Source organism: Telopea speciosissima, chromosome 10, assembly GCF_018873765.1.
Source record: "Telopea speciosissima isolate NSW1024214 ecotype Mountain lineage chromosome 10, Tspe_v1, whole genome shotgun sequence".
Taxonomy (NCBI): Eukaryota; Viridiplantae; Streptophyta; class Magnoliopsida; order Proteales; family Proteaceae; genus Telopea; species Telopea speciosissima.
The window spans coordinates 55429277-55441744 of record NC_057925.1 but is presented as its reverse complement, the minus strand read 5'-3'; the positions used below and the strand labels follow the sequence as shown (position 1 = coordinate 55441744).

At 38.1% G+C, this 12468-nt stretch overlaps 1 protein-coding gene across 6 annotated transcripts in view; it reads left to right on the top strand.

The window, feature by feature from the left end:
* Nucleotides 1-12468, top strand: part of LOC122641911 (protein MON2 homolog) — a 127160-nt gene that overhangs the window by 54568 nt on the left and 60124 nt on the right. For 4 of the 6 annotated variants that reach the window (XM_043835239.1, XM_043835243.1, XM_043835240.1 and 1 more), the window contains exons 19-23: nucleotides 9549-9636; nucleotides 9809-9874; nucleotides 9954-10013; nucleotides 11583-11669; nucleotides 11755-11941. In XM_043835239.1, coding sequence (XP_043691174.1) covers nucleotides 9549-9636; nucleotides 9809-9874; nucleotides 9954-10013; nucleotides 11583-11669; nucleotides 11755-11941 — 488 coding nt within the window. The remainder of the gene's footprint in view (nucleotides 1-9548; nucleotides 9637-9808; nucleotides 9875-9953; nucleotides 10014-11582; nucleotides 11670-11754; nucleotides 11942-12468) is intronic. The other 2 variants (XM_043835242.1, XM_043835241.1) reach the window with 1 other exon arrangement.

Genomic DNA, 12468 nt, shown 5'->3' with positions numbered 1-12468 from the left:
CTAAACTGAGACTACTAACTTAATACTCCCCCTCAAGCTGGAGTGTAGACATCACCCATGCCCAGCTTGGAATCCTTGAAGAAAAACTTTCTGAAACAAGGCTTTGGTAAACAAATCTCCAAGTTGATTATGAGAGTTAACAAACGGAGTAGAGATCAACTTCTTCATCACTGTGTCCCAAACAAAATGGCAATCAACTTCAATATGCTTCATCCTCTCATGAGATACACGATTATAGCAATATAAATGGAAGCTTGGTTATCGCAAAATATCTCCATTGGACTGTTGGTAAAATAACCAAGCTTCTGAACAAATGACCGAAGCCACATCAATTCAGAAGCGGTGTGAGCCATAGCTTGATACTCTGCCTTAGCTTCTGAACAGCTTGTAGTGGACCGTCGATCTCCATCAACGCCAGCCCAATCACCATCAGAATACCCAACAATACTAGTGTGACCATGACAACAATAAAAAAGTCCCTTCCTTGGAGCACCTTTGAGGTACCTCAATATGCGACAAGCTGCTTCCCAATAGGCTTGCTTAGGTGTTTGCATGAACTGACTAATCACACCAATAACAATCGAGATATCAAGGCGAGTAATAGTAAGATATATAAGCAAGGTTTAAAGGATCGATATCGGGTATCGTATCGGTCGGGTGATTTTAAGAGACGTATCGTATTGTTTTGAAGATACGCATCTAACAATACAAATACTCATAGAAATGATCAAAATACACATGGAAATACACTTTTGGAATAAAAAACAATATAAATAAGCAATATATAACAAGTTTCATGCATAAACACTAAAATGGTGAATAATGTATAACAGTACAATTGCATTAAATTGAAATTGTTATAAAAGATGAGGTTTCTTACATGTTGGAATCGTCTATAGCCATGAAAAGTATTGGATGATGCAAAGGATGATGTTGTAGCACTCCTTGATTCGTTTTTTAGTTTAAAAGTGTGAAAACCAAGATTAAATGCAAGATTTTTGACTCTTGGTTGTGAGTTTTCCTTCATTTTTTCGTTAGATTAGGAGTTATATCGAGTCTGTGAGTGAAAACGGCTTTTTTATGGAATGTATCGATGGTATCGGTATGTATCAGTACGTATCGGTATGTATCGGTAATGTATCAGTATGTATAGAGCTGTATCGGCCGATACGTATTGATACATATTGATACATATTAAACCACCCACAGAACCCCTTACTAGACATATCGATGGTATCTATACGTATCGGTCGTATCGTATCGGACTGTATCAGTTGATACATTTCGATACAATTCGAGACAGTTCATTTAAAAAAAAAAAGAGACGTATCGGTATCGACCGATACCGATACATATCGGTCCGTATCATATCGGTCGATACTTTAAACCATGTATATAAGATTGCCAACAAGTCTTTGATACTGATGCTTATCTTCGAACTCCTTATCATTAGAAGCTCCAAGCTTAGATGAGGATCCATAGGGGTATCTATAGGCTTATAGCCTAACGTCTCTGTCTTACTCAGAAGATCGAGAACATATTTCCATTGAGACAAACTGAGGCCTTTCTTACTGCGAACAACCTCAATGCCAAGAAAATAATAGATTGCACCCAAGCCTTTCTTCTGAAAATGGTGCTACAAGTAAGTTGTAACCTGTGCAATCCCAAACACATCATTACCAGAAACAATTATGTCATCAACATAAACCCCCAACACAAGACTTTAGCATAGCACTAAAACTCATTAAAACTCGGTCGAGATCTCGAGAATTTCATGTATCTTGACCTGTCCAAAACATAACACTGGTGCGAAATGAAAAAAATACAAAAACTAGGTCGATATTTCGATAATCTCACGATATCTCGAGACAAAAGTTACATTTCGCGAGATATCGAGATTCCTTTGAAATCTGCTTTATATAAAAGACAGAAACTCGTGAGTCTCTGCTTTTTGTGTTTTTTGCTCCTTTGTTCACAAGCCCAAGGGCAGTTGACTTATGGGGGGGGGGGAGCATATATCTTCTCCATCCATTCCCAGTTTTGAGTACGACTCCCACTCACAGGGATGTAGTGGATCGTCTTTTGTGGATGACATCTTCTCCTACCCAACCCACTAGCCGTACCCGTACATACTCCCAGAGCTGTCATATCACAGTGGATCAGTGGGTAGTCGTGGTTCTTCACAGTTTGGTGATCCAGATCTTAGGATAGGTTACCTTCAGCATGTTGATGATGTAATTTACATGGCAACTATGGATGACTACAGTTGTTTCTTCTCCACGACTATGACGTGGCATTCATTTGTCCTACAGTCGGAGAACAATGCACGTCGGCTCCATCGAACTATGAGTAGGATTGATCTTGGACGGAGGAGTAATTATTATTAGAATATTTGTAAACATTTGAGTAACTTAATGACTAATTGACTTGTATTGGACTATTGGGAATATTGTCATATTGATATCATCTTGTTAAGTTGTTATTGACTTATTGTACTTAATATTATGACTTAAGTTATGAGTCATTCACTTTATGTTTCCAACTTTCAAGTAAATTTACTTGTTTAAATTGTTTATTAATTATTAATTTATTATGTCCTCTAGTACTTAAAGTCTTAAACAATGTTGTATGTGTATTTAACTAAGGTATACATTAGGATTCGACCGTCGATTGCCAATCAATGGTGCAAATCCAAAACACCACTTTGGGTGACTATTTTTGCAATTTGAACATTTACATGTGTTTATATAGCCTAAAATGGGTTTCCATGAAGTTTAAGGCCTTAACATGGCCTAAAACCCACCGAAATGACCTATCGAAACATAACAGAAAAAATACAATATTTTGACCGAAATATCCGAAATACCAAAACGAAGCGAGTTTTCAAACATTGAACTTTAGATACCAGTGAAGGGTGAAAGACGTTGGAGTGTTGTACTTGCAAGACAAAGAGGAATGAAAGAAAAGAAGTAAAGATGAGGAAAATGAACGTAGGTTTTGGGCTTCGGTAAAAGAGATGGGAGGGTAATTCATTATCCATATCTTCCCCTTGGGACTATAACCTATTTTATAGGAAAATTTGGGTTTATTATTTAAGGTAACCCTCAATCACCTCCGCCCAATCCTTGATTTTGGGTTTGATTCCAAAATTCCTCCCATTTACCATGCTCACTATTCCCTTGCCATAAAGGGCTGATTGAGTCCAACTACCCATACCCTTATAAAAACAAAGTGGTTTAAGTAACACTGAGAAAACCCATATGTAGCAACAACCTTGCTAACCTTATCAAACCATGCTCGTGGGAACTGTTTAAGCCCATAAATGGCTTTGTGCAACCTGCAAACTTTCTGAGTGCCCTCCCCCTTAGCAACATACCTAAGAGGTTGCTCCATATAAACCTCCTCCTGCAAATCACCATATAAAAAGGCATTCTTTATGTCCAACTGATAGAATGGCCAATCAAGATTGACAGCCAAAGAAATCAGAATGCGCACAACATTTAACGGTGTAATAGGGGAAAAGTCTCAAAATAGTCAACCCCATAGGTCTGAGTGTAGCCCTTAGCAACCAGGAGAGCCTTCAACCACTCTACTGAACCATTAGGGTTGTACTATTAGTATACACCCACCGACACTTAACAAGATCCTTACCAAGAAGCAAGGTTTAAAAACTCGTCTCGAGAAGGTGTCTCGACCAGGTCGAGATTCTTGAGATCTCGGCGAGATAGTGCTTTTTTTTTTTTTTTCTCCGGTTTGATGTTTCTGTGGGAAAATGGCCATAGTTGGTTCTGAAACTTTAAGAGAAGCTTGTTTTAGGCTTAATAAACATATTTAAATCTTCAAATTGTAAAAAAACACACCCAATTTTGTGCTTTGGATTTGCTCCCTTGGTTGGCAGTAAACGTTGAATCCTTCTGTAATATTTTCCTATACACATTGTTTGAGTGCTATGAGACATAATGGGCAAATAAAACAAGTAAATTATGCAATAATGGATGAAGACACATAATATTGAATAATTATATAAGAAATAGTTAAGGACTTAAAGTAAAAACTACAAAGTACAGTGATGAGTAAACAATGCATATTAAATAGACACCCAAGTACAATAAACAATACATATGTCATAGACACCATAGTCTTTCATATCCCAACAATACAATATTTTGAGTTTGTGACTGTCTATTGATATGAACTGTGACATGCTAGATCAAGTCCACTTATAGTCCGATGGAACCAATGTGCATTGTCTTCCCATCTGCATGACATATGAGTGCCACATCATAGTGTTCGAGATGAAACAAGAGTAGTTTCATCTAAGCAGGTTGAGATATCCGGGATTTTCAAAATTTCACCGAGATTTTCGAGATTTCATAGAAATTTCGGTTGAGTTTACCGGAACCATGCAGATTTGGGTCTCGTAAAAGAACTTGTCTTGACCAGGTCGAGATTCTCGAGTTTTCCGAGATCTCGCCGAGTTTTAGAACTATGCCAGGAGGTAGGTCAACCAAAGACTAAATTGTGTGAGAAAGCAAGGCATCCATTTCCACATCCATTGTTGTTTTCCAACCAGGGTGAGACAAAGCATCCTTATAATGAGTAGGAATGGAATGAGAGGTGAGAGAAAGAGCAAAGGTACGGAGAGAAGAAGAAAAATGAGAAATAGAAACATAATTATCAAATGGATAGGCAACCAAGGAGTTCTGAGTACAGGAACGAGTACCTTTCGGAAGAGCAATTGAGAGATCAATGACAGTGGAAGGATCTTCAAGCAAAGAATGAGACAGTGGAAGCGGAGGGATGACAGGAACGGGTGTCTGTTGCTTCGGGTGGTGCTTGTATACTTGTAAAGGTACCCTAGGAGGGTGGGAGATGGTGGCAGGAGTAGCAGGGGCTGTATCCTCCAGGGGAATGAGTTGAGGGACAGATGGTGGACCAGAAGAAGCAGGGCCTAAATCAGAAACCAAACCACCACAGGTATGTTTTTAGAAAAAAGGAAACATATCAGCACTAGCAAACTGCTAATGAGTCATAGGGTCAAAACATTGGTAACCCTTCTGAGTACTGGAGTACCCCCAAAAAATACACTTGGTGGACCGAGGAGATAATTTATCAAGGCCAGGACGAAGATTGTGAACAAAACCTTGACAACCAAAAATGCGAGGAGGCAAACTAAATGAGGATCGATGGGGAAAAACAACAGAAAAGGGAATTTGATTATGAAGGACAGAGGATGACATCCGGTTAATAAAAAAAACAAACACAGCATCACCCCAATAAATCTTTGGAACATTCATATGGAACATTAATGATCTACCAATGTCTAACAAATGGTGGTTTTTATGTTCTGCCACACCATTTTGTTGAGGTGTGTAAGAATAGCTGGTCTGGTGAATTATGCCATTGTCAGAACAAAAAGAAGAAATCGCATTTTGGGTAATTTCAAGAGCATTATCAGTATGCAAAACTTTCAAATAAACACCAAATTGAACCTTTATTTCAGTATAAAATTGTTTGAATACAAACACAAACTCAGAACGATCTTTCAAAAGATACAACCATGTCATGCGCGAATGATCATCAATAATGGACACAAAATAATAAAAACTGGATTGACTCTTGACCCGACATGGGCCCCAAATGTCATGATGAGCTAAATCAAACAAAGACTGACTTCTAGACTCACTACGTGACGGAAAAAACAGTACGGTGATGCTTGCCAAACTCACAAGCTTCACACTCAAGCAGGGAAATAGACTTGCAACTAGGAATCAAATGTTGTAGCTTGGATAACGAAAGGTGTCCTAGTCGATAATGCCAATGTAAGGGGGGGGGAGAAATGCTAGTGGAGGTAGCAGATGTTGTAGTAGAAGAAACAACATCAAAGTAGTGAGAGAACCATTGGCAAGAGCAACTTGCTATGGAGAATCAGATTGCTGAAATGGAGTAAACAAATGATATTGTAAATAATAAGAGAAAAGGGAGAGAACAGTGAGATACGATAGATCTATGTAACCTTGGGAGTCTCAACTTAATGTTGAGCTCCCACTTCATTCAATACATAATCACTTAGAGTAACCAAGGGACATAATAGGAAAATAAAAAGAAACAACACCCTGATGAAAAGTTGATCTCCAATATCTGAATCTGGAACTTCAATGCAGTCTTCACTTCATAAACCAATCACCACCAAAAAGAGAGACCTAGTTCTTAATCTTGAAATATGAACTAGTCTCTTAACTGTCCCAAAAACAGCATTGGGTGCTGCACCCCTTTAAGCAAAAAACGAATGAAACCACAAACTCGAACTGATATGAATCAATCAATCATGATTGAAACCTTGAAAGAGAGAAGACAAGATACTAGGGAAGTTGTACCAGTGCCTAGGGATCTTGCTCTGATACCATGTAAATAATAAGAAAGGAGAGAAAAGGAGAAGAGGGAGTGGACAGTGAGAGACAATATGTCTGTGTAACATTGGGAGTCTCAACTTAATGTTAGAGCTCCCACTCCATTCAATATATAATCACTTAGAATAACCAAGGGACATAATAGAAAAATAAAAGAAACAAAACATAATACCTAAACTACCCCTAACTATCTCGGTATTAGCGCTAGCTAGCGCTATTACCGAGGCTTACATAGTCTCGACTAACACTTACCAGTTATGTGGGTGGATGCATCGGAGTCAATGACCCAGGGAGTAGGGGATGAAGAAGTAACACATGTAGGTAAACCTGAATGAGCTAATGTAGTTGTGGATGTAGAAGAGGATGTCTCAAGTTGCTGAACTCGTTTGAGAAGTTGATTGATCATATCAGCATGTGAGGAGGCACTACCGCCTGGTGAAGGTCCATTACTAGTGTCAGTAGGAGGCACCACTTCATTATTTCCGTTAGCAACAGTAGTATTGGAAATTGTTGTTGTGCCCACTGGGGCTTGCCATGCTTCAGCCAACATTTATCAATGGTGTGATTAGGGCAACCACAGTGAGTACACCACACCAGCAAACAAAAGTATCAGAAGGTAGATTGCCACGTCCACGACCTCTGCTAGAGGCACCATTACCAGGACCACGATCACCACTAGTAGCGATTAGGTCGAATTATCCTTGGTTGAGGGAGTGGAGTCAGGTTTGACCAGAGGAGATACAACTCACTGAATTCTACAATAGACCTCATTTATGGAGGGATCTTCTCCCCAGCTTATATCTGACTCTTGACTGGCTGAAGTTCAGAGTCTAATCCAGAGAGGAACTTAGCAACAAGAAACTCAGCCCGTTGAGATTTAAGGACATTAATGTCAGCGGAGAGAGGCTGATAGACATTGAGTTCCTCCCACATTCCTTTAAGAGTGCTGTAATAATCTCCAACAGACTTTCCATTCTGCTTGAAGGAGAAAAATTTATCATACAGATCGATTACCCTGGACATGTTTTTGTCTTCGGAAAAGCTTTCTTTGAGTTCATCAGAAACACCCTTGGATGTGGTATGAAACATGACATTGGCAGCTACAGACGGCTCCATACTATTCCACAGTCAACACAATAATGTAGCATTTTCAGACTGCTATTCCGTATAGTCAGAAGCATTAGTAGCAGGCGGGGGCTTAGTCAGAATATCCATCTTCCTTTTGTCTGTGATATAAACGCTGAGAGCTTGAGCCCAGAGAAGATAATTGGAAGCACCAGATAACTTCTATAGAGTTATCTGAACATTGACATTGTCTGTAGGAGGTTTATACTCAGCGATGATGATTAAACAACAACTAATCTTCACAGTGAACAGCAAGTGGTAGCCTCAAGGAGTACCAGCAAGAAGGTACCAATATATCAGCAGATTACCAATAACACCAAGTATCACCGAAGCGTTAGCAGCTCAGGCCAGCAGTAAGAACCAGGGCAGAATCAACAATGCAGGCCGATAATCCTGAAACAAAAGATTATCTCAGAAAGAAAAAAATGGATTGAATCCCAGTGAACCAAAGGCTGATATCGGCCAACAAATTAGGTCTAGTGACCAGTAAATGAAGGGCTTTGAATGTCCTAAAACTTCAGATAAACTTCACTGCCAGAGCTAGAGATATTCCAGAAAAACTTGCCATCAGACATTTTCAGAGAGGAGAAACCCAGCAATCTGAAAATCTTAAATTAGTTGTTGATGGAGGTGTGGATCTGCCAGCAATTGCAGTCGAAGGATCAATATAAAGAAGGCAATGATGCCTGAGACAATTGAGATAATAAGGTGGCCAGATTAGGATTAATTGAAGATCAAAACTGCAACAAAAACCCGACAAAACAGGGGTACCGCAGCTTCAATTAAAGAGGAAAATTGTGATGTTGATGGAGCTCATATTCTTCATGATAGCAAGGGATATAATCTTCATAATATTCAGATGTCGATGGAGCATATAATCTTCATAATCTTCAAAGTAGCAGGAGACCCTAGTTCTTCATTGTGTAATCAACTAGGGTTTCAAAAAATAAAATACAGCATAGGTTGCTGTGGACCACAATGGAGAATCCAAAGGGGACTCTCAAGATAAAAAAGAGATTGAATTGTTGGACCTTAATGCTCTGATACCATGAAACATTGTCAAAGCATTAAACCCTAACAACTCAGAGAATACGAAGAAGAAGAGACAGATATCAATGGAGAGGAGAAATGGAAACAATGCTACCTATGGTTTGAGAAGTGAGTAACCTGCTCAAACTGTGGGAGGAAAAATATATTTATAATCTTCAGTTCTTCACTTACAATATCCACCGACCTAAAACAAAGAAACAAAGTAAAACTGAAATCCCTAAAGTACCCCTCATTAATAAACATAACACAATAGGAACCATACCTGCTCAAACTGTGGGAGGGAAAATATATTTATAATCTTCACTTACAATATCCACCGACCTAAAACAAAGAAACAAAGTAAAACTGAAATCCCTAAAGTAACCCTCATTAATAAACATAACACAATAGGAACCATACCTAGATTACTAACTTAACATTATGAATTACAGACAGCAGAAATGAGTTGTTACCATCTTAACAAGAGAATTGGAGGGAGGGGGGGGGGGGGGAGTAGAGAATCAGTTGAACAACATTATCCACAACGTTGCATCCATAAGTGACTTGTTTTGGGTAAGAGATAAACATTACCATTTGTATATTCTGGCGTATGGTGCTTGTTGATACTCCAGTACATTTCTTCCTCTCTGTCAGAATAAATGTGTTATTTGGAGGAGGGAATAAATGGTTAAACTTCTCTCTTAGAAACAAATAAGGATATCAGATTATTCTTGAATGTTTTTGCTGAATTTTCCAGCTAGATGAACCCTGAAGGGAAATTATTTGATCTAATCCTGATTTATTTTTCATACCGTCTGCTCTGATGTTTGCTGGGAAGTCTGATATTTTTCTTTATATCCAGTTATATTTGTACTGTCCCTTGAATATTCTTTTGCCTGGAAAATGTTATGGTGGCTGCCTCATTTTCATGAGTTTATCCAACTGAGTTGTTTTGCATTATTGGCTTGTTTTTTGAGCTTTCAGCAGTGTTTTACTATCTCCTAGTTCAAAGCGTTCTGAATCTTTAGTCGATCAAAGAGATAGCATTGTCCTCACCCCCAAGAATGTGCAGGTATTGAGTTACAATCTGTTCATGATAGATCCCATTCATCTTTATTATTTGATTACTTTAACTAATGAGTTAACTTTTGACCAAATTTGCTTTTTATGTTCTGGTTTGATATCTGAAAATGTGGTGGTCTGTTGCTGACGTATAATTGGTTCCAATTGTTTATGTAATGTAGGCCTTGAGAACTCTTTTCAACGTAGCTCATCGATTACATAATGTGTTGGGACCGTCGTGGGTTTTGGTATGTTGATGCACTTAATAAATCCATTATGCAAAAGCTCAATGTTTCTTATTTAATTTCTTATGACAATCATTTGTAGGTACTGGAAACCCTTGCTGCCCTTGATCGAGCAATCCATTCTCCTCATGCAACTATTGAGGTAATGTGGGAAACACTCAAACACCATCCTTCTTAAGGCAGTTTTCAACAGTTGTAAGAGAATCGTTTTAGAATAAAAAAAATCTGATGTCAGAGAAATACACATCTCAAGATCATTGTAAGCTCTTAAAGGGATAAAAGGAAGAAGGGAAAAACATGAACAAGAAGAAGAGGGATAAATAAACCTGAAAATCCAAAACAGATGTTCAGTCACGGGAGAATCCCTTCTAAACTGCCATCCTGTCTACCTGCCACCTTTAGCAATCAAAAGATGCCCCACTACACTTATACTCTCATAGAAAACAAAATCTAAAAGCTTGGGCTTAAGTGCTTTTTTTTTTTTTTTATTTGTTGCACTTAAAGTTGGGAGCTTTGACATCATCCTAGACATCCAACATATTATGGAATGGATTGTTAATGCTGGATGAAACCTATGTTAATGTATTTATGTTCTTTTTGTCTAAATAGTCTTGGGTTTGATCATGAATTTCAAGTTTCTTGGATTTTCCACTGCATGTCTTGGGAGGAAATTTGTGTCCGCTTTATTATCTCCATTTCAAGTGCCTTTCCCCTCTTTATTAGATCCCCCCCCCCCTTACTTCATATGAGGATTAACTGCCATCCATGATTTTCTAAAATCATAATTTTCTGGCTTGGCAATTCATCTTTGTATAATGACATTTGACATCCAAACCATAATCTAATCACTACCTGGATTTGTCTCATCCTCTCCAGGCTCTGGAGCTGCACATGCAAAGGAGCCCATGACATCCCTAAACTGCTTAACCTACATGCTACTTATTGCTTGGAAGTGGTGATACTCTAACAATGACCAAACTTCCATCATCTTCACCCTCACCTCTATCTGTACCTTGACTGCGGTCAGTTTCAGGGTTGCAACCATATCCTCTAAATTGATGATTAAATCAATTTTGTACAAAGGTTGTGTCTATGCAGGTAGTAAACTGAATTCCAACCTGAATTCATTAGTAAGTCATTAAACACCACATATGACAAGACAACTCTGACTAAATTAAAATACAAACGATACCCGTCATGGAAGGGCGATTAAGGAGCGTGTAAGGCTGTAAGCATGTTAATCCATCTCTAATCAATATTATGTGATAGTCTTGGTTGAGACTATAAACCTCATGCAGTAAGGATGAGTGCTATGGAGGATTCTTCCCTTCCTTCTCTGGAGAGAAAGTAATGGCAGGGTTTCTTATGACGAGTTCATCTCGCCTCTAGGGGCTGTTTAAGGGAAATTTTGTGTTGCTCTTTCCATAGGAGTTTGAAGGGGCTGGCTTCTCAGATTTTAAGTGTCCAATTAACTCAGAAAATATTTGCTATGGTGGCAGCAACTTTTTTTCACGGGTCTTCTTTGACCTGCTTTAATGCCCTTGGGTGTGGCCTTTTTTTTATTGGGAAGTTCCCTCTCTTGTCTTCTTTTTACATTTTTTAATACAATTTCTTACTATTTTAAATTTCTAAAGTAGAGGAGTTAATTGAATGGTTCTTGGGTTTTCCTCCTCCAGAGCTGCTTATGCCATCTTCCTTTATATGTTTATAGGAGGTCTCTACTTCTGTGCCAAAGCTTACAAGAGAATCATCTGGTCTGTACAGTGACTTCAACATCCTCTCTTCCTTGAATTCTCAGGTGAGCAAAGAGACATTTGAACTTCTATTCATGCAAAGTTTTTATGTGCATTTTCTAATAAATGACCTGTTTTCTGTTTGAGAAGCTTTTTGAGAGCTCAGCACTGATGAACATATCTGCTGTAAAGTCACTTCTTTCGGCACTATGTCAGTTATCAAATCAATACATGCCTGGAAATTCTAGTGGTTTCGGACAAACTTCAAGTCAACAAGTTGGAAACATTAGTTTTTCTGTGGAAAGAATGATATCAATTCTTGTAAATAACCTCCACAGTATGTATTCAAATTTGAGCTTCTAGAATTTTCTTTTAGAAAGTAATATCTCACTACATGCTCATCAGTTAACCTGTAACTCATTACATTTTTACTTATGGTTGAACAGAATCAATAATTTCTTGACATTTCCATCTCATTTAGACCCCATTGTCTAAATTGCAGCATCAAATGGTCAATAGTGTGTACCAAAAAAGAGAAGAATTGATTGATTGCACGACAAGAATATAGTTTATTTCTTTACTATTCCTTGATAATTTTCTGCATCCTTCCATTAGGTTAACTAAGTTGAATCTTCTAGTAAATATCAAAAGTAACATCTCAGTTCTAATGTGTTTCTTTTATTGCACTGTTCCTCAGCATCAAGAAACTAGTTGGTATATGAACTATCTTATACTGACAAGTAGTAACACCCTATTTGTCTTATTCATAAAAAAGAAATAGTGAGCCTTTTGGAAGATTGTCATAACCTAATAATCTTTAATTGAACTTTTGACTTTGTGAGGTATCTCTTCAAAGTCGGAAGG